General features: G+C 43.3%; 1 protein-coding gene across 5 annotated transcripts in view; it reads right to left on the bottom strand.

The window, feature by feature from the left end:
• FNIP1 (folliculin interacting protein 1) overlaps positions 1-22,553 on the bottom strand; it is a 104,695-nt gene that overhangs the window by 30,627 nt on the left and 51,515 nt on the right. For 2 of the 5 annotated variants that reach the window (XM_084838867.1, XM_084838872.1), the window contains exons 3-10: positions 19,774-19,917; positions 12,057-12,157; positions 9,809-9,883; positions 9,471-9,562; positions 4,752-4,835; positions 3,734-3,805; positions 1,741-1,876; positions 211-412 (exon numbers count right to left, since the gene is read on the bottom strand). In XM_084838867.1, the coding sequence (XP_084694993.1) occupies positions 211-412; positions 1,741-1,876; positions 3,734-3,805; positions 4,752-4,835; positions 9,471-9,562; positions 9,809-9,883; positions 12,057-12,157; positions 19,774-19,917 (906 nt within the window). Of the gene's footprint in view, positions 1-210; positions 413-1,740; positions 1,877-3,733; positions 3,806-4,751; positions 4,836-5,287; positions 5,585-9,470; positions 9,563-9,808; positions 9,884-12,056; positions 12,158-19,773; positions 19,918-22,553 lie in introns of those variants that run through there. The other 3 variants (XM_084838868.1, XM_084838869.1, XM_084838871.1) reach the window with 3 other exon arrangements.

Raw genomic sequence — 22,553 nt, 5'->3', positions numbered from 1 at the left:
AATATTAATCTGGCAAAACTAGATTTGTTTTTTGGGGTTTTTTATGGTTTTATTTTAGACCGGTTGTGCACTGCCTTCGTGGCTTTTTTTTTTTGGCAAAAAGAGCAGTATAAAATTCATCATCATGAATTACATGAAATTAGATATTTAAAATGGGAATTCTGATTGGAATAAGGAAAAAAAAACCCTATAGGTCGTAGTGATATTTACCTGCTCTATTGCGCTCTTCAGTTTGTTCATATGACTCTCAAAAAGAGGGAAGTGTGAGAAAAAGAATTCATTAAATTTGCTATTTTCTTCTTCATCCTTTGAAAGTGAGAATATCACCCCAATTGCTATTTTCTTTTTCCTGACAATTCCTGGGCTTGGGCTGGAGCTGTCATCTGACAAGTTAAAGCTTTCTTCCACCGACCTTTAGGGGGACCAAAAGGTTACATAGTAAATTCCTTCAAAAATGTGCAAACTATTTTCTAGTTAGATCTTCAACATATTAAGGTGAACCTCTTTTCTCTGTAATAGATAAAAAGATAGTAGTCTCTGCTACAGTTGATCTCAGACATCATTCTAAGCACAGCAACGTGGCATGCCAGACTTCTAACAGTCCTGTAGTCTCCGTCCTGCACCACAGTAAGACACTGTTTGTACATGAATAAGAACAGGTATATAGTGTGCACTAGTACAGCTGCTCTCACACTTTTGGAGTAACATGAGATGGAGGGGGAAAAGCAAGCTTTATTGAATGTAAAGGAAGAATACAAATAAAACTAAGAGAAACAATAAAGAGAAAAAATGTCCAATGGGGAAACATATTTAGGGTTCAATCCTATGGCCGCTAGACCGTGGCTGGACGGCCATAGGATTATTCGGTTTTCAGAAACCGACCTTGGAGGCCATGCTCCGACGTCAGTTCCCAGAAAACTGCCTCCCCGTCCCCACCCCTGCATAGACGACATAGATTGTCCTGGGCTCCGCACTCATAAGAGCAACATGGAGCAAGAGGAAAGGGGGTGTTCCCGGGGAGGGGGGACCTCGGAAGGGCCAGTAATATGCATTGTCTGGCTGCCCCCCCTTCTGCCCAGCTCCAAAGTGCTGTGGCTAGACAGGCGAAATCGGCTGTCTAGCCGCAAATGCAGGATGGCTGGAGCATGGAGAGGAAGATCCCCTCCGCACTCCACCCGCCCTGCATTGGACAGGCGGTTGCCTCCGAGTTTGGAGGCGGCCGCCTATCCCCACAGGATTGCTTCCTTAAATGCTCAGGTGTCCCGTCTCTAATGCATAGGGGGGCATACAACATAAAAGTAACACTGAATAAGATCAGGGTAAAACGTTATGGGTTAAATCCACTGTTGTCCTACGGGAAGTCTGCTAGCATGATGGGGATTTTCTCCCTCTCTACTCCCCACTGCAGCCCCCCATGCCACCTGAAGGTCTGCTCCGGAGGGTTTTACAGCACTCTGGAGCAGATTTTGAGGCTGTGCTGGGGCCTGTAGGGGGAATCAACCCTTCCTGGTTCCAGTGATGGAAGTGCTTCTGTCAGCAGAACAGTACTATAGGCTACAACCCTATATGCTAATTCCAATACCCTAAAAATCCACCCTGGCTACCACATGAAAAAAGATCTTGCAGGACTTTTCAGAAAATGCACCAAGACGTTGGGTTTAGGATATCCTTCCAAATAAGTACATGCGTACATTTCATATGGAAACTGGACGTATGTATTTTCTATCCGGTATAACTCACCACCTCGGGAAGACCCCATTCTCCAAGCTTGTTGTCTGACTGCGACGCCAGCGCCGTTGGTAACTGCTAGCACAGCTTCTGTTTAGTGAAGAGCCCGGAGAAGGAAACGGAGTGATAAGCAGGCTGCTCAGAGATGCTGTGACCAAAAAAGAGACGGGGGTGGGGGGAGAAAGAGAGAAGGAAATTATTTCTTTTTAAACTGTTTTGTGAAAAGAAACAATATTTTGTGAATGATGCTCTAATATAAACAGTGTGGTCGCATGGGCAGATCATCAGTCGTCTACTGGGGTTCAATTCCCTGTCAACTCATGAACAAAAGTCCGTGAGATGCAGATTCATGCATGCAGCTTCCTGACAACAATTTTGCTTAGATTTTTGTCCCCAAAGCCCCACCATGCCCAAATTATTTTGTAAACGTTGGAACCTGAATCCAACCATGATTTGTATCAAACATAGCATAAGAAGAGCTGTGCTGGATCAGCCCAGAGGCCTATCTAATCCAGCATTCTGTTCACACAGTGGCCAGCAAAATGCCTATGGGAAGTCCAGAACTGGACATTAATGCAATAGCACACTTGCACTTGTGATCCCCAGCAACTGGTATCAGAAGCGTACCACAGCGCACTTACTATGGTGTAAAAAGGCTTTCCCCCTGTCTCCCTCTGCTGAAAGGAGATAGGGAAAATAGGTTAGAAATGATGTCAAGTGACCACACCAATTAGGTGTATGACAGTGAACATGTAGTGGCCTGGGTGCTGGATATGGGATTCCCTCCACAGCATCTATTTTTACATGGATGAAAGACCAATCTGCACATGGAAACTTGGTTCTGTGCATATGTCATAGAATAGTAGGGTTGGAAGGGGCCTACAAGACCGAGTCCAACCCCCTGCTCAATGCAGGAATCCAAGTCAGAGCATTCCTGACAGATGGCTGTCCAGCCTCATCTTGAACACCTCCAGTGGAAGTAATTGGTTCCATTGTCGTATTGCTCTAACAGTCAGGAAGTTTTTCCTGATGTTCAGCCAGAATCTGGCTTCCTGTCACTTGAGCCCATTATTCTGTGTCCTGCACTCTGGGATGATGGAGAAGAGATCCTGGCCTTCCTCTTTGTGACAACGTTTCAAGTACTTGAAGAGCACTATCATATCTCCCCTCAGTCTTCTCTTCTCAAGGCTAATCGTCAGCCTTGATGGATCAGGATCTAGAAATTTAGGACATGATTTGCTGATTTGACAGGGTGGCAAGGGAAATTCCTGGCTGTACATTTACACCTTTTAAGTATGCACAGTAAGAACTCCCTGATTTGTGGCCTCCTCCACTATCTTTCACCCTTAGTCCTGCACGTATAAAATCCCAGAGTGCAGGACACGGAATAATGGGCTCAAGTTACAGGAAGCCAGATTCCAGCTGAACATCAGGAAAAACTTCCTGACTGTCAGACCAATACGACAATGGAACCAATGACCTAGGGAGGTGGTGGGCTCTCCCACACTGGAGGCATTCAAGGTGAAGCTGGATGAACCTGTCAGGGATGCTTTGACTTGGTTTCCTGCATTGAGCAAGGGGTTGGACTCGATGGTCTTATAGGCCCCTTCCAACCCTACTATTCTATGATTCTATGAAAAACTTCAGTATTAACAAGCCAGTTTCAAGAACTGCTGTGAGGATGTCTGAAATAGCAATGATAAAGCACTTTGCACTTTATGAAGTGCTAAAAGAGATATAAATATTGAATGTGATAAAAACCCATATGTGCTGCAGGTTTTTGTCATTGCCTATTAACCTAATCAATACTGGGGAAATATTTTATATCAGACACACTGAAATAATGTAGAGGAGTGACCACGCTGCTCCATGTTGGAGGGAAAACACATTTTAAGGACTTCTGATTTCAGACGTCCAAAAGCAGAAACAGATCGTACTTTAACTACAGACTAAATGAATATATAGTACTGATGTAATGTCCTTATTTCGCCAATGAATATGTTACCAGATCTTGCGATTCCACTGTCTCTGTCTTCATTCAGCTCCCGCCCAGGCATGTCCATAGGATTGCTGTGAACTATGCAGATAAGGACACAAGTTAGTCCGAGAATCTGAAATGTTTCTTCCGTTTCATAGTGCTCTGTTTAATTATCCAAATAAATCATGCTGATTGGCCACATTCATTTAGGACTTCGAAAGTAACAGCACAGCACACACACAAATACACGCCCATCACCAAGGAAGGCTGCAAAGCTGGTCAAGCCAAAACAGTTGCTTGTACGAATGCTCAGGCAGAGCCTACTCAAGCCCACCTCTTGATTTCAAAGCAAATGAAATAATAATGTAACGAAGAGGAAGTTAGCCATAGAACAAAAGCACTCCATGCAAGCAATAAGCAGGATACTAAAGAAGAAATGTATAACAAACAGCTGCACAACAGGTGTTCTAGGACAAACAGGTTTTGGATTTAGACTCCTATTGCTTTTTCAACTATGCATGAAGCTCTCTACATTTGCAGCCAGTTCTTATTAAACAGAGAAGTGAAATCCTAGCCACAAGCTAGGATTTCATCCACCAGATCAAAAGCTTCCTGATCACCATTATTTTAGAAGTCATAAATTTGTCAGATCCGTGAAAAAATATATCTAAATCGGCCATGGAAATAAAACTTGGTTAATGGAAAGCAACAACAAAAATCACCCTATTTATTTCAGGTTAATAGGTGAATAGTGAAATATATTTTTATGATGGAGTTCAAATTAAATCAGCTAATGACAAACATCCATCATTGGGAATTTGCAAGCCCCATCCAAATGATTACCTGGATTTGAAATGAGGAATAAGGGTTATGGATGCTTCAGATTTTAGCATACTATCATAACCTTTTCTATTATCCATCCCCACTGTGTACATGACTGATGATTGGAGGGTTTTTTTTACCATATTTTATTTCCAAGGCCAAACTACAAAATCCACTCAGCTTTGTCACACCAGCTAGACTATCCACACAGCACATAGCAAACCTGCAAAGAAAGAGGCGCTCCGGATCAGGCGGAGCGGACCTTGTTCAGAGAATGCCCGCCTAGGGCTGCAAAGCTGTGAAAAACCTACATGGCAAAACGTAAAATACATATGAAAGAATGAGGTTAGTAAAGCAGAACAGATTTGGGGATGGGGGGGAGAGATACAAGGCAACACAAACGCAGACCCACAGACACAGCAAAACCTACACCATTATATCAAGTTGTTAAGCAGGCATTTTCTTACTTCACAATAAATCAATACGGGGTGTTGGGGGAATGTCAAATTATTTTTGAAGACAGTTCAGAAACACTCTTATTCACTCTGATTATCTCAATTCACAGTTCATTGTATTGACATAATTCAAACTGGCTTGGGGAGTTAAATCTTTTAGACTGAGCAGTAAGTCTATATGTGTGCTGGTTATTTGATGGCCTGTAAAAACTGAAGTACTTTGGCCACATAATGAGAAGACAGGATACCCTGGAGAAGATGCTGATGCTAGGGAAAGTGGAAGGCAAAAGGAAGAGGGGCTGACCAAGGGCAAGATGGATGGATGATATTCTGGAGGTGACGGACTCGACCTTGGGGGAGCTGGGGGTGGCGACGGCCGACAGGAAGCTCTGGTGTGGGCTGGTCCATGAAGTCTGAAGAGTTGGAAGCGACTGAACGAATAAACAACAACAAAAACAGTGGGAAAAAATGGGGGGAAACAGTTTTTTCCCTCCATTTTTTTCATTCCCCTCCACCATTTTTCCCCCAACACCTTCACATAAAGATGTAAGTGTATGAGAAATATTGGGCTCAGAGGAAGCAAATGACTTTAGCAGGTTGTCTCTCAGCTCAGTTTGTTTCTTTCCCCACAGCAGTTGCTTTAAGGATGAAAGGAGAGCCAGTGGGATGTAATGGTCAAAGTGTTGGCCTAGGACTGGGGAGACCCAGGTTTAAATCCCCCCATAGCCAATAAGCTCACTGGGTGGCCTTGGGCCAGTCACCAACTCTCAGCCTAACTTACCTCACAGGTTGTTGTGAGGATAAAAATGTGTGCGGGAGGTAGATGTGGGGGAGGAAATCATGTGTGCCACCTTGAGCTCCTTGGAAGAAAGGCGGAATATAACTGTAATCTTAACAAATTTTAAAAGGAGGATTGAGTGCTTTCTTCACTCCCAAAGCAATTGGGGTGTGGTGGGCCTGTGCTTCCCTATGGCGTGTCCCTTTCCAGTAGTCACTTCAGAGAAGGACTCAGCCTCTTCTTCTTCCTGAAAGTTGCTGTTGAGCCCAAACTGAATCCCAAATTGAATCAAGGAGGGATAGGATGGTCCCGGAGAAAACTTTCTCTGAGCCCAATCCACCTCCTCAAATGACTGATTCACTGCAGGCAAATTGAAGGGAAAAGACTCTCCTTTGGCCTCCCCCTCCTTCTCGCTGAGCAGTTCCTTGAGGCTTTTTTCATATTGTTACTAATAAATGTCTTAATGTTTTAACTAAAGCAGATGGAAGCTTGTACGCCATACGCCAAGCCGCTTCCACCTGTTTTAGTGAAAGCATGAACATGTCTGTAATTCTGTGACTCTCTGCACACAGACGTTTCCCTTTTTTCTGAGTTGAAGGTAAGAGGAACATTCCTGTGCTTCCTCTTCTGATAGGAGAAAAATGGGAAGTGGATCCTTTGATCGTGGCCTTTAGCTTTTAATCACCAGCAGCATCGACAACAGCTTTGCTGGGACCTGATACACCCAGGACATGCAACTGTGTGTGTGGACTTTAACATTCAAAAGGCTTGTTTATTTTCTTTTCTTTCTGTTAATCAGTTGTCTTAAAAGGAAGGTAATTATAAGGACTATCTGTTCCACCCAAAAACGGGTGGGCTGGAAAAAGTTGGCTTGTACACAGTATCCTACTAAAGCACACAGTAACCTTTTGAAAATCAAGCATTGGCAAGGATCAATGGGTCATAAGTATTCTTTTTTTATTTAGTTTAGATTCTAGAAATGTTCTGGTTACAAATTAACTTTTTTGCTCTGCCTGACTCTTCATTTCCTCTACTTTAAAATGTGAAACTGTAAGCAAGTATTGATGAGTGGACCAAACTTCGGGGCAAGTTCATTGCAGAGGCTACTGTTTCCTCTTCTGAAATATTTATCACTGGTCATATCATGCCACACTGAAATCATAACTAAATACTTATATCTCCTGACACAGGAAGTACCACCACATAGTGCCAAGTAAGGTAAAGAGGTGAAACCAGTGACACTTTTCCTAGGCTTCTCGAAGTGCAAACAAAGGGACTGTAGCTTCATCTTACAAGGTAGCAAGCCCCTAGTACAGCCTTCCCCAACCAGCTGAGGCACACTAGGAGTTGTAGTCCAACATATCTGGAGGGCACCAGGTTGGAGAAGGCTGCTGTATAATTCTCATCAGCATTAGCTGTGCACATTTTCCCTGACAAGATCATTTTTATGTGTAGTAGAAGGCTACCACTCTAGTGGGGCATTTGAATTATCCACATGCACATAATTCACTTGGCTTTTGCACTAAAAACCATGGAGGACCATGTACTCCGCCTTGGGTTCCTTAAGGAGGAAAAAAGGTGAGATAGAAATGTAATAAAAAAAAAAAGAAAAAAAATATAAGTCACAGTTTGCCAGTTTGGCTGTAACAGCAAACTATGGTTTGCACTAGATGGGAAATAACTACTTAAATATGAGCTAGAGATGTCAAGGCTTAGGAAAGAAATAAAAAAAAATTGGGGAGGGGGGAATTATTTCCCTAATTTTCCAAATATCCCTGGAAAAAAATGGGGGGTTTCCCCAGAATTTTTCCAGACCGAATGATTTTTTCTGGTTTTCTCCTAGGCTCTCACATCTCTAATCCGATCACCTGAATGAGGCAAGAAAAAACAGTGTGAAAACGTCTAGCATGTTTGTGATCCTGTAAGCCAGGTTTGGACACTCAAGAACATTATGTCTGAAGTTATTCAAACTTTTCCTTGAGATCAGTTCTAAAACTATTAGCATGTGGCAGACAGGGCCCATCTGAAACCACACCATGAATATCTTCAGCAAAGTGAAGAACTCATCAGAAACACGAAGCAACACCAGCACAATCATCATGATTCTGTGAAAGCAGCAAATGCTACAGTGTGCCACAGGTGTAAAGAAATCACTTTAGTGTTATACTCTTGATCTTTAGCCACCTATTAAAAGCTAGTCTGTTCCTAAAAGGTGAGTGATATTGATTAAAGAGGTAGCTTAACAGGGTATTTGAGCACATGGTTCATTTAAGTATATGGAGCAATCCCACTGGTACTATATGGGTTCACTATGGATCGACCTTTTACCCAGCCAGGTTGATTGGCCATTAGAAAGCCAAATACGCCGTTCTAAACAGCAAGCAGCTAAACGGTGGGTGCTTGTTATGAAATAATTCCGCCAAACAGATGGCACAGAAAGCAGAAAAACGTAAATGATATAGCCCGTGGGAAAGGAGAGGGTTTTGACAAGATCATCGTATTGTTCTATTCGTTGTCACGATGCAATTATGGAAGATTAATTAGGCTGCTAGGGAGCACCTGCATGGATAAGGGCACCTAACTGCAGCAAAAACAAACAAACAAACAAACCACAAGTGAAAATAATCATGATTAATAAAGCTCATTCTTCACATTTATTAATTAATACTTAAAAATAATTGCCAAGGAAAAATCATAGGTTTGGATCCAGAGGAGACTGGCATGAGTGGAAAGGCACTTCTGCTGGTGCTGGGCAGCCCTGCCAGTTTCTCCTGCTCTTCCCTGCCCCACTGCAGCCCCTCCATCACATGCCCTTATGGACCTGGGCCCTAGGAGAAGCTGCTGGAGGAGTGCCAGAGGCTGTAGTACAGCCAGGAAAGCCCCACTGTGCAAGCAAAGTTCTGCTCATTTATCTCTGGATCCAACCTATGCAATCCTAGGAAGAACCAAGCCAGTCTTGATGTCTGAGAGCAACTGAACTAGCATAATCTAACAAGACAATGGCAGAAGTAGCAGTGATGATGATGATGATATTATCTTTATAGCTTAAGAGCACGTCACGTGCATCATTTCCTGTTTTGTACAGGGTTGTACGCCCCCTGAGAGAACAAGTCTGCAGTTTGGGGGCACTCTTCCAGCTTTGCTACTGGAGCAGGAGTGTTGAATGTCTTTCAGCCAAGGGCCAAATTCCATTTCAGAAAACCTCTCGGGGACATTGATCCAGTGGTGGGTGGAGTCAAAGGCAAAAGGAGCAAGATCAAAAGACCAACGATACCAGCATGTTTTAACTTGAAGCTCTGTCAGTAACTAAGTCTTAGGAGAGGCATTTCAACCTTTAGGACTGGGGGGAAATGCACAAAACCCAGGAAACCACTCAGTGACCAGCAGTTGGGGGAAAGGGCTGGATCCAGGGACAGGGGCTGGGGCCATCTGGGGAACCTCGAAGGCCAGACTGGGACTCCAGGCAGGCTAGATTTGGCCCCCGGGCCTGAGGTTCAACACCCCTGCACTAGAGGTTTAGGTGGCTTGGTGGCCTGGAGTGCCTTTTGTCAGCTGTGGCTATTTGTGGGTGGAGGTAGTCTGGCCATGTGATCCATGCCACACCATTTCTTTAAAATGTGACTTCACAATTTGTAAAAGCTTGCCTGAGTTTATCAGTCTTCAAAAGCCTGATGATACAAATATCCCAAGAAAGTCAGCTTCTAATTACCTATGTTTCCAAGCAGTCCATTCATAATTGTACTGTGATCTGGCTTTAGAGTATTGCTGTCTTGATTAATGAACTCAAGACTGTCTTGAAGCCTACACCGAAAAACAAACAAACAAACAAAAATCCAGTCATTTATGTTCTGTTACAGTACTTTTTGGATGTTATTATCGTTTGTGCTCTGTTTTCCCCCTCTCCTATGACCTATGATTGCAAACCAGGCAAGGAACCAGATGGTGACAATCTTTCCTCCAGCTGAAGCAAAGTGGTTGAAGGCAAAGCCCACCCCTTCCTCACACCCAAAATTCACACAGGTCACACACTGTTTGTAATATACTCACGTGTTTAAACTTCCATAGATACTGCTTCCAGTTCGAGCTGTAAAAACCTTGCTTAGCATAAGCTGTGGAGGGGAGCTGTGAAACGAAGAGAGCAAGAGAGTGAAGATGTTATCATGGAATAGAACTTCTTGATTTCTCTCTGCATAATTTGGCATCACTTCCATAATTATGGGAATTGCAGTCCCACACATCTGGAGGGTAACAGGTTGGGCAAGACAGCTCTACACTAGAGTCACAAACATCCCAGATGTTTTTCACTCCTAAGCGAGAATTCTGACATATTTCAGAAGGGTAGCCCTTTTTTCCGTTTGTTGTAGTAAGAAAAACAGAGTTCTATGGCCCCTTGCAAGCTAACAAATCTATTTCATTTATGTTTAATTTATTTCAAAACATTTACATCCTGCCTTTTCTCCTAGGAGTTCAAGGTGGACTACAATAACAATAACAAAACTAACAATTAACAACTGAAAACACCCTTCCGATTTACAATACAAAGCAGGGAAGAGCAATCTCCGTCCTGCGGGCCTAATCCAGCCCACACTGGGACCCAATCCGGCTGCAGAGAGTTGAGGACCCTCTGTGGGTTCTGCCCCCTGCCCTCCCCAAGCCCCCCTTTATGGCACAACAGGAAATCCCTTTGCATCTCAAAAGATAAGCTGTGAATTCCCGCATACCACTTGGCCAGAGCTCTCAGGCCCTGGCTGAGTCCGACTCCTTCCTAACCTGACTGGGATGCAAACAGGGCAGGAAGGAGTCATTTAGCTCGGCTGGCGCTCCTCACCCCACTTGCCCCCCTATCAGGCCTGTCCAACTCGCACCCTTATCGTGCCTCTCTCCGCCAAGAAAAAAGAAGGAAAAAAGTCGGTCCTGCAGCACCAATGACATCACGGGAGGGCCCCCACCCCCTCGACATCATATGGTCCGTGTGGCTTGGTTTGGGGGACAATCCGGCCCTCGGACCAAAAGAGGTCATCCCCCCCCAACATAAAGACCACACATTAAAACACAAAAAAGCTTAGTGCTCCAACCGAACCAGGATTCCTGGTTTGTTTTTCCCCTAACAAGCCAGAGTCAGAAGTCAGGGTTGGAAGCTAGCTTCCGGTTCCTGGCTTGTTTGGGAACAATGAGCCAGGGGTTGAGTTCAGACATAACTAAGCTTTTTCTTGCTTGCCAGTTCCTGGCTGCTGAAGCCACTCCTGCTAGTAGGAGCTGTCGTGCAGGAGTGATCGGGGAGCATGCAGCAGCAGCCTTGCTTATGAATGATATAAGCCAGGATTCTTCAGAATTCAGGCTTACTTTTAGTGTGAATGTAGCAACAGAGAAGGTAGTGCAAATAAAAGCACATCTGTGAATTTCCCTGGGGCTTTAAAGCAGTGATGGGGGGAACTGTGGCCCTCCATATGCTGGACTACAACTCCCAGCATTCCTGACCATTGGCTTTGCTGGCGAGGGCTATAAGAGTTGGAATGCAATAACATCAGGGGGGAGCAAAGGTTCCCCACCCCTGCTGTAAAGGAACATCTTTGTATGCAGAATACAATAACCAGAGACCCTGTGCAAATATTCAAACAGTATAGAGCTGAATGCATGGTGGGGGAGTAAAGGGTAAGTGGACTTGCTAGCTCTGACTAGGGATGTACAGATTTTGTTAAATCTGTTCAGTCTGTGTTTCACGGATTGTCAGGAGTCTTTTGTTCCATCGTCCACTCATTGATGGAATCAGATTTTTCGTACGAGAATTTCATTCATTTGCAAATGTGCATTAGTGCCAGTGCATATTTGCAAATGAACAAAATTTTGCAAATGCCCCCCAAAAGTAAAAAAAACCTCAATCCACAGAATCCGTGCAAGTTGGAAAAAGCTGCGGAATCCACAGGTTGGATTCATAGAAATTCAAATAATTTGAATCCGTTGCAGATTCCTCCAGCATCTCTAGCTCTGCCAACGGCTTCCACATTGATGAGTACCTAGATGTGTACAACTCGAAGTATATAGGTGCTGAATTCACAGTCTGGCAAAAACTAAAGAATGCATGCTGTCCATCGGAATATACATGCAAAGCCCCTGTGGGCTGCAAACCATCCAAGGGGCATGGGGCCAAGGCCAGCAAGCAAGGGAGATCTCATTCCCTGTCTCCATGTTTTTATTGCTATCGTCTTTGGGCAAGAGACAACACTGTCTGTTTCTTTGAACTTAGCAAAACTAAGTTGCTCTGGAAAAACGAAGCTCTGGAAAAACGAAGCCTTACCGGATTTGATGGATTTTTAAGGTTGAGCCCTTGTAGCTCATGGCTACGGAACCAAACATCATCTCTCCAAGCATATTAGCATCTGAGGAACAACGGGAACCCTGCAAAATATCCCATTAATTGTTATGCTGCATAGTTGATCACTTTTTGAGCACTCTTAATTAAAGCACTGTATAAATGGGGGAAAACATCCTTTTGGCCTAGTAAGCACATCTAATCAAGAATCTCTGAACTACTGCACTATCAATAAGTGCCCAGCTGTTTGTGGAGCTGCACTTTTTGCACTCTTAAATCTCAGTCCTACACTGTGGTTTGGAATTTACCGTTCTCTGGCTGCTGCTCATCACACTAATAATAATCTTTCTACAAATACCTAATATTCCTGGATCTGCTTCTCTCACACATCCGCTGTTGCTGATCTTACATTTTGGCTTGGGCAGCACCACATGCCTCAGGGGCCTCTGGGGTAGGGTCTTAGTTGGTGCACCCTCCTGCCCCTCACCATGAACCGGCACCGAAGTACATGAATTTGGACTCTGAGGCATGCCCTCCACCCCGACGGTACTCAACCATCCTGCCACTGGGGAAGGTTTTTGGTGGAAGAAGGGGAAAGAGCCTGTTGGAACCCTAAGTACACCCCCCGAGGACATTATAAATCCCCTGTAAGATAATGTTCTCCAGACACATTGTAAAACCTGTGAAGGATTTATGCAAAATAATACTAAAATGTATGACAAAGTGTTTGAATACCTAAATTCACTGCATCCCATCTGCTTTTAATCATTAATTGGCAGCTTCTGCATTAAAGTAGTAGGGCTTATAATTTCACACACATTTAACACTTGGGTAAAGTACGCTTACAATTATTTGGCACTAGTCAAATGTGTCACACTACAGATGATGGGCTGGATCTAGATTTAAGTTAGTCATGAATAACTTAACTCCCATTGATTTCAATGGGTCTACTCTAGGTATGACTAAATTTGGATCCAGGCCAACATGTATTTTCTAGGTTAAACAGTAGAAACTGGCATTTTCTAACATTAAAACAGAAAAGTTCTCAGCCAGCAACATATCAGGTAGGGGGAAAATAGACTTAGTGGGATGGGATTATATTGCACAGGCTATTTTTTCCATCGTAAACTGATACATATTTGATTTTCAAAAATGTTGTATTCAATGAAACAAAGCAAGGCACAGAAGTAGTCTCTAAAACCAGTTACAATCAAACCATGCTACTCACATTACAAAGTATTATTATTAAGGTGACACTGACAAAGCTCTCAGCCAAAACATATTCTTGCATGAATGTCTTATATAGATCAGGGTTGAGTTTCTAATAATATGTGTTCAAGATTATAGATATACAATCCAATAGGAGATACCAGTTTACAAATCTTGAGCTTGGAAAGTTTTTTCTGGCAGTAAACAACCAGGTGTGCACCAATTGAACCATGGTGGCTTAAGTAAGCCACCGTGGTTTCTGGGCACCCATGGGTGCCCATTCCGTTACCCAAGCCCCCTTGCAGCTTGTTGTGTCATGCGAATCCAGTGAGGGTGGGTTGTTCATGTGATTAACAAGCCTCCCACAACCCTAAAACAGCCCATGGTTTCTCGGTGGTCTGTTAACCACATCAGCAACTCACCCATGCTAGGTTCGCATGACATGACAACCTATGAATGGAGGTTGTGTTATAGAACAGGCGCCCATTGGGTTTTGGAATGGGCACAAACCACAATGGCTTATTTATTTTGATTGTGCGAACCTGGTCTATTATGGACGTCTTGCTAGATTGTTTTTCCCTTCTGGAACAAAATATAGACCTGAGCTTACAAGGGCTAGTTCAAAATCCTTCCTCCAGAAACTGTTCTGGAAATGCACTGTATCATGGGATGAGACTTATCAGATCTCCTGGACGTGTTACTTTTAAAAGCCCACTATTACCTCTATCTGTTAGCACCTGTTCTGCTAATAATAAACCACAACAGTAATTTTATTGAGAAGCAAAATGTTGTCATGCTGTCCATCTAGGCTAAGAGTAGAATTCATATCGCATGTGGGTAGGATACATTAATATTTAAATGAACATTTAAATATTTACAAAGCCTGGTCTCAGTGATTTACTAAATATCAAAGCAGTGGAAACAAGCACCCACATTTTCAAATTGTCCCCACTATTTGTGGAGTGTAGGGGTGGGAGCAGAACAGAGGGCTTTGTTTATAAAACTTTCTCAGAATTTCAGCTGCTACTGCTGGTATTGATGCGCCACAAAATAGCAATGACAACCAAAAGTCATGGAAAAGAAAAATAGCTAAAATGTAAAAACTCACATTAATAACAGAAAGTAGTACAACTCCAGACAATGACCATTTCAAAACAAAAACAATTCACTCAAAGTTATGATCTTTTTTAAAAAATTAAGGTAATAAAATGCATATATTTGTAATGTTCACATCACTCAATCATATTTTTGGCCTGGAAAATTTGAAACATTATAAATGTTGAAATTCTTCTCAATGTAGACTTTATATGCTAGCTACAACAATTACCAAACTTTAAAACTCAGATCTCCTATATTTTTTTTTAAATATTTATTACTACATTTATATCCTGCCTTTTTTCCTCTTGCAAGGAACCCAAGGCAGCTTACATGGGCCTCCTCCTCACCATTTTATCATCACAAAAACCTTGTGAGGTAGGTTAGGCTGAGACTCAGCAACTGGTCCAAAATCAACCAATGGGCTTCATGGCCAAATGGGGACTAGAATCCGGATCTCCTGAGTCCCAGCTGAACACACTAACACTGGCTCTCAGTGTGAACTGATTATCATTTTGATGGGAACTGATTATCATCTTGATGGGAAAAATATGACCTCTAAAGAAAAGCTTACAGGAGCTGGAAAGCATCTAGTTGGAGACACATCACCCCTAAGGAATGAGGGTGTATCATGAGGATGGGTAGAATTTGGCAATAAGCATAACATATAACCTGACAGTTGGTCAAAGAGGCCAAACGACCATAAGGGAAAATTCAGACATATGGAGAGGGACGCAATGCATAGGTGTTTATATGGTAATGCTTTTGGGCTGGTCTTTGACCGTAATAAAGTTCTGTCTGTCTTTCTGTCTGTCTGTCTGTCTATCTGTCTATCTGTCTATCTATCTATGTGGTAATGCTAGGAGCCTCCAAGCCAAGATGGGAGAGCTTGAGTGCTAAACAAGAGCATACAGTGGACATAATGGAAACCTGGAATGGAAAGACCCAGTGGGACACAATTATATCTGGATACCAACTCTACAGAGAGGACACAGAGTCCAAAGAACTAGAAAACTTAAGAGGAGCAGATTCCTCCACAGAATCCCTGTGGACAGTTATAGCAGGTTTGAAAAGGAATTTAGTATTAGAATATACTTTCATACACACCCCTCCTACCTTGACCAAAATGCAAAGACTGATCTCAAGATGGAGAAAGAACTTAAGAAGGCATCCAAAGGATAAAGGCTTGTAAGAAGGCAGGAACCTAAGAAGAAGCCAAGATGGATCAGGCCAAAGGCCAGTGTAGTCTAGTATTCTGTTCCCACGGTGGCCAAACAGATGTCCCAATGGGAAGCCCACAAGCAAGATATGAGTGCAACAGCACCCTCCCATTTGTGTTTCCCAGCAACTGGTAATGAGAGGCATACTGCCTCTGATACTGGAGGTAATCTAGCCATCATGACTAGTAGCCATTGATAGCCTTATCCCCCATTAATTTATCTAATCCCTTTTTAAAGCTTTCCAGGTTAGTAGCCATCTCTACACCTTGTGGTAGTGAATTCCATAATTTAACTATATGCTGTGTGAAGAAGTATATGCTTTTATCTGTTCTGAATCTCCCACTGCTCTGCTTCTTTGGATGACCCTGGGTTCTAGTAATACACAACAGGGAGAAAAACTTCCTACCCACTTTCTCTGCACCACCCATAGCTTTATCCACCTCTATCATTCCCCCCACCCCCTTTATTGGCTTTTTTTCCTAAGCAAAAAAGCCCCAAACATTCTAATAATGAGTGACTCAAATTATCCTCATGTAAACTAGATATATGCATGTTTAGGTCATGAAAAAGTGTCAGAATTTCTAGATACCCTAAATGACTGTGCTTCAGAACAGCTGGTCATGGAATCTGCTAGAAGGGAGGCAACCCTGGACTTAATCCTAAGTGGTGCCAAGGACCTGATGCAAGTTAGCTGTTGTTGAACTGACTGGAAATAATGAGCACACTGGTAATCAAATTCAGCATATATGACCGTAGAAAATAGCTAAGAAAGTCCAACAGAACCACATTTGACTAGAAACGAGGAAACCCTTCCAAAATGAAGGGATGAGTTAAAAGTTGAAAGAGAGAGTCAAGAGCATCCAGTCTCTCCAAAACACTGGGAAGTTATTTCAAACCACAACAGCTCAGAAGAATATATTCTGCCTATTAGGAAAAGTAGTGTCCAATCCAAGAAAAGATGGAGCTGCAGTTAAACAAGCAGAGTGAAGGAAGCTAGGAAAGGGAAGAAGCTGCCTTCAGAAAATGGAAGTGCTGCCCAAATGAAGAAAACCAAAAGAACACAAACCCTGACAAAACAAATTTAAATTGTCAATAAGGTAAATGAAAAAGAATTTGAGGAGTGTGACCTCCTCAAGGAAGTATTTTTCTTAAATACACCAGAAGTAGGAAACTGGCCGGTGGGGCACGTGATCTGTTAGACACCGACAACCCGGTAAAGGTGTGCTAATGAATTCTTTGCATCTGCCTTGAGTCTAGAACAGCCTTCCCCCAACCTGGTGCTCTCCAGATGTGTTGGGCTACAGCTCCCTGTATCTTCCAGCCAGCATTGGTGACTGGGGGATGGTGGGAGTTGTAGTCCAACATATCTGAAGGGTGCCAGATTAAGAATGGCTGCTCTAGAACACATTGGACAGGTATCCATGTCTGAACTGAGTTCGAGCCTGAAGATGAAACAGAGACGACAACAGATGAAGTCCTAGGGCTTACCAATAAATTAAAACTCATTGGGGGCTTTTTAATTTAGAAAAAAGATGACACGGTACAGGTGATAGAGGTTTATAAAATCTCTCTTTCTCTCAGAACTCGGTGTCATCCAATGGAAGTGGCAAGCAGGAGACTGAGAACAGTGAAGAGGACTTCACAACATGCCACTACCTTAGCGAGTTCACTGCCACAAGATATGGTGATGGCCACTAAAGTAGGTGGCATGAAAGAGGGATTAGGCACATTACGGGCAGAGTATCGGTTGCTGGCGAGCAACAGCTGAAGAGGGCTATTGCTTCATGCCTTGCTTGCGGGCTTGCCACTGCTGGAAACAGGTTGTGGGATTAGATGGACCTTTGGTCTGATCCAGCAGGGCTCTCCTTATTGTCTTGTAAGTTTGTTTCAGGCACTTAATAACACGCATATAATTTCCTTCCGCTTTTGACAGCTAAAAACCCACAACTGTACCTTACTGCACTGAAATTAATGCCTTGTGAGACACTTAATTATTCAAGAGAGGAACTGCATCCCATCCTTTGCATCAGACATTTTCATTGGTTGTCATTACCTTCAGATATATTTAATTTCCCCTCAGCACTCTTAAGACGATATTGCCAACAGCATGTGTTCTGCCTCTTCAATATTGCCTGCAGGGTACTTGTAGATACAGGCTCTTTTGTCAGATAATGCTAATTGTGGTAGAGTTTGTGAGTAAAGTTTGCCCGACATGGAAGATAAATGGGGTAGCAACCTCAATTCTGGGCAGCAGTACACTGTTTTCATTGTGTATGAATAAAGGAGTTCAAAGAAATCCATGTCTCTTCCTGTCCAAACCACAGCAAATACTCTTCCATGATGAGGAAAGGGATAAAAATAACTTCACTCTCAGGCGCAATAGCACAATATGAAAATGAGTTACGTGCGTGTGAGAGAGAGACAGAGAGAGACAGACAGACAGACAGACAGACAGACAGAGTGTTTGTGTGTGTGAGGGAGGGAGAGGGAGAGAGAGAGGGAGAGGGAGTGTACGTGAGAGAGTGTGTGTGTGTGTGTATGTGAGAGAGACAGACAGACAGACAGACAGACAGTCAGTGTGTGTGTGAGAGGGAGAGAGAGGGAGAGAGAGAGAGAGAGGATGTGTGTGTGAGAGAGAGAAAAAGTAAGTGGTTAAATCCAGCAACCAATATGTGTTAGTAAAGCTTGGTAGCCTGGTGTTACATCTCGTGTATTAACATCATTAAGGCAGTATTCCAGAATATGTTATGTTAGGATCAACCACCACTAAAACAGAGAATTACTTCACTACAAAGGGTATAAAAGCTCAACTCTATTTTAGGAAGGCTGAACAGAAAACACTTCTGATCAGTGCAAGGTGAGACGACAGAAATATACCCAGTCAGATGACTCTGGCTGCACTGGTGGCCAAAAACTCTCCTCTTATGTAAAGTGTAACTCAAGTTCAATGGGTGCCAGTGTCATAACCCTTTTAAGTTGTCAGCAAGCAAAACTGTATGGTTAAACATTTTCAAACTGCTGCGCAGGCAAAAAGAAATGCTTAAAAAATCCTATAGCATAAGACTTCACAAATATTTATAATAATATTATAATAAATGAATAAATTGTAAATTGAACATTACAGACGTTTGAAATATAGAGTGATGCGGGAAGGGTGGGGGGAGACCATGACTGTGGTCAAATTACAAATACTTCAGTCTTGCAGTAAAAGGTTTACTATTCAAATTCTCGAAAACTAATTTCTGTATCATTGGCAAAAACTGATCTGAGAGGGGTTTTTCTTATTCTGCTTCTGATTTAAGACTCAAGGAAAACTATTATGGATAGACTGGAAATTTCTGATGGAAATCTTGAGCGAACAGTCGACAGTATTCAAGTTGTCATGAGCACTGACGTAAATTACCTTGCACGAGTCTAAGGGGCTTCTAGCCCAACACCAACAGCGTTAGCTGGCATGATGGGCTTTCCAGGGAATCCTGCTGCGCTTGGGCTGGAGGTCCCTTACACGACCACAGCATAATTTACATTAGACTTGGATACTGCCCATTATTTCCCAAACTTATGAGAAAGCTAAAACCTTAGCACAGATTACAAATACCTGACATAAAGTGAAATGTTTTTTTATTCATGTAGTACATTTGTGGTAGAAAGGCAAGAGATGGGCCAACCCCTTGTAACACCAAATCTTTGGGTGACAAGCCAGGCAGGTAAGCCCATCTCCGGGCCTCAGGCTCTGGTGCTGCATTCTCAGCAGCTCCCTGGCTAATATCAGTGCCCTCTTTCTCTCTTCCTTCTTCCAGTGCAACCCCGTTCTCTCTTATTCTGCTGGGCAACAGGGAGAGGAGGAGGGGACAGGTGTACACGCTACATATGTTTGATATCCCCACGTTCTGTGGCCTCTTAGTAGTTCACTGGCCACTCGGTATCCTTCATGACTGATTTTCAGATCAGTCAAACCACCTATAGTAACATTCATCCTGCTGCTGATATTCTGAGGATTTCCTATTCCAACCCCAGACAACACCAGCCATCTGTTTTGTTGGACAATCACCAAAGAATAGTTTCCGGGCTCACTCCCCGCCCTACAGCCCCAGGCACATCCTAATAAGGCAATGTTTTCAAACATGTAACTGAAGTCACAATGCCAGTATGATGCAATTAAAAAGAGGAACTCTCACCTGAAATTTTGGACATTGTTCTTTTGTTTCAGAAGATGAAGAGGAGGAATTGATTGAACTGTCCAAAGAGGAGGAACTGTCTCCTCCAGGTCTGAGCTGGCAACATTTTCCAAAGACTTTCACCTGCACGTCACTGCAGAGTTTCTGGTGGAGAAAAAGACACAATTGTTTACATTATATTTAGCAAACCCCAAAACAGTGTTCTGGGAGGTCACATCTCCTGAAGGCAGAGTGTAGGAAAAGAAAACTAGGGAGCTTTACTTTAATACAAGCATTCCGATGTCAATGAAAGAAAGGAGATTACAATCCAAGTTTAGTAGGTCTTACCTATTTGCCACAAAGTTGGGATCAGTTTGCAGTTCTCAAATACCACATTCAAAATCTGATTCTATTTTACTAGTAGTGGTGGTAGTAGTGGTGGTAGTATTCTTAAAATGTAGGAGTAAAGCTGTACCAGATTTCTGTGTTAAACTACTATTACTATTACTACTACGACGACTACTACTACTATTTATACACAGAAACATAGGAAGCTGCCTTATACTGGGTCAGACCCTTGGTTCATCTAGCCCGGTATCATCAACACTAACTGGCAGCAGCTCCCTGGGGTTTGAGACAGGAGTTTTTCCAGCCCTACTGGGAGATGCCAGGGATTGAACCTGAGACCTTCTGCACACAAAGCAGGTGCTCTACCACTGAGCCACGACTCATCAATGCACATGGCACTGTACAGAATAAAACAATAGAACAGGAAATCCCTGCCATAAAGGCATACATTTATCCTATGTAACCTTCACATACCAAACTGAACTATCACTTCCTTTATAGGTATAGTGGCTCTCCTGCATGCGGATGTACTGGGTGCTAAAACTGGTAGACAGGACAGGGTTTCAGAGGGTCCTTACAAATAGGAGGCATCCCAAGATATGCAGAGGAATATTGCTTTAAATAAAGAAGCCCTGCCCTGCCCTTACGTTGCCAGCAAACTTGGCAGCAGAGAACTGTGTGCAGTTGTGACCCTTCAACCACTAGCCAGCCTTCCCCAACCTAGTACCTTCCAGATGTATTGGACTACAATGCCCATCACACACAGCCAACAGGGCCCTTGCCCCTGCTTGCTGGGGTGATGGTGGCTGAAGTCCAACATATCTGGCAGGCACCAGGCTGGAGAAAGCTCCTCTAGAGTTTGCAGTTAGGCTGAAGGGAAGCAAGTGGGGCACCACATGCTTTCCCTTGGCTGGGCATAGAAGGGGGAGGGATCAGGCACAGCGAACGCATGCCTAAAACAAACCCCATTCCACCCTGCCAAAGGAGCCTCTGTACTGAGAAAGTGTACGCCCCTTCACAGTTGAAAAGGTTACAGGGCAAATCATATCCAAAAGTATATCCAAGTGCAGATGTGGTCTGTGCTTTCAGTGGAATGTATACTCAGGATGTGCATCTAGTTCTCAACCCCATCCACGCTGGGATGCACATTTGATTACACAGCCATAGGAACATAGGAAGCTGCCTTACACTGAGTAAGACCATTGGTAGATCTAGTATTGTCAACACAGTTTGACTGTTTCAGGCAGGGGAATTTCTTAGCCCTTCCTGGAGATCTCAGGGATTAAACCTGGGACCTTCTACATGCAAAGCAGGGGCTCCACCACTGAGCTACGGCCCCTCCCTCAGTCCAAATATGTATTCTCTTACCATGACGAGCAGACAAAGGGAATCTACCTCCAATCAGGCCAGCGGTTCCTGATCTAGAGAATGATTCAGACAAAGAAGGCTGCTTTCCATATGTGGATCTCCTTAGTTAGAACAGGCAAGGAAGCATGGGGAGGGGAGAGGTAAAAGGAGGCAAATCCTTCTCTTTCTCCAATGGGATGGCAAGAAGTACAATATGCAGAACAGGCGGGGGAATTATTGACCTTCCACTCTGGGAAGACCTAATGTTTCTTCCATGTTTGGGACTGGAGTTTGATTTTCTAAAGGTCCATGTACAAGAGGGATTCACAGGAAACCAGACGGCTTGCCGGTGCAGCTTTTCCGCCCAGCTTCACCAGTCAATCCCCTAATGACAGGGCATTTACAAAGAACACAAATGGGGAATGGGGTGGGGGAAGGAACAACCCACATACAGTTGTTTATGTGTAGCTGTTCCCTCCCCAAAAAGGTCTTCACTGCAGCTCTCCTTTTGGGGAGGACAGTTAGTAAGTCTGTATGAATGTCTCTACCTGGGGTCACCAAAAAGCAGCTAGCCAAATCTATGCAAAGCCAGCTAGAACTCCTTTCTCTCTCTTTTATGGCTGCAACTCAAGAACGCACTCCTTCTCATAAGAACAACTTCCCATTATGAGTGGCTGACCGTTACAGAGACAATGCGAAACTCGTGCACTGTTAAAGTTGTTACTGGCTGGAGATATACGGCCATACAAAGGCTGTAAACATGTGAGTGGCTATCATATGACTTCGCTAGCAACCCGTGAGCTAGAATTGCAGTTTATCTCTGACAAACAACAGCGTCTTGGGCTAGGAACAGCATCATGTGATAAAACCACACTGAGTCTGCAGGGTTACAGCATCACTCACAGGCAAGTCACACTGCAGCTTGCAGCTGATGTTGAAAGTTTGCTTAATCACATTCTGTAGCAAGCAGGCATATTTAAGTACATATGTATAAAAATATGTGCTATAACGGTAAAATGTATTCCCCAAGTAACCAGTTTCCCAGGTTTGACCTAGCTAGCTGGTTCTATTCATGAACTACTTTAAAGATGTCCTGCACAGTAGCT

This window comes from Heloderma suspectum, chromosome 2 (genome assembly GCF_057233095.1).
Source record: "Heloderma suspectum isolate Gila_16-S chromosome 2, 16-S_ref, whole genome shotgun sequence".
Taxonomy (NCBI): Eukaryota; Metazoa; Chordata; class Lepidosauria; order Squamata; family Helodermatidae; genus Heloderma; species Heloderma suspectum.
The sequence above is the reverse complement of the archived record's forward strand: the minus strand, read 5'-3'. Positions and strand labels throughout refer to the sequence as shown.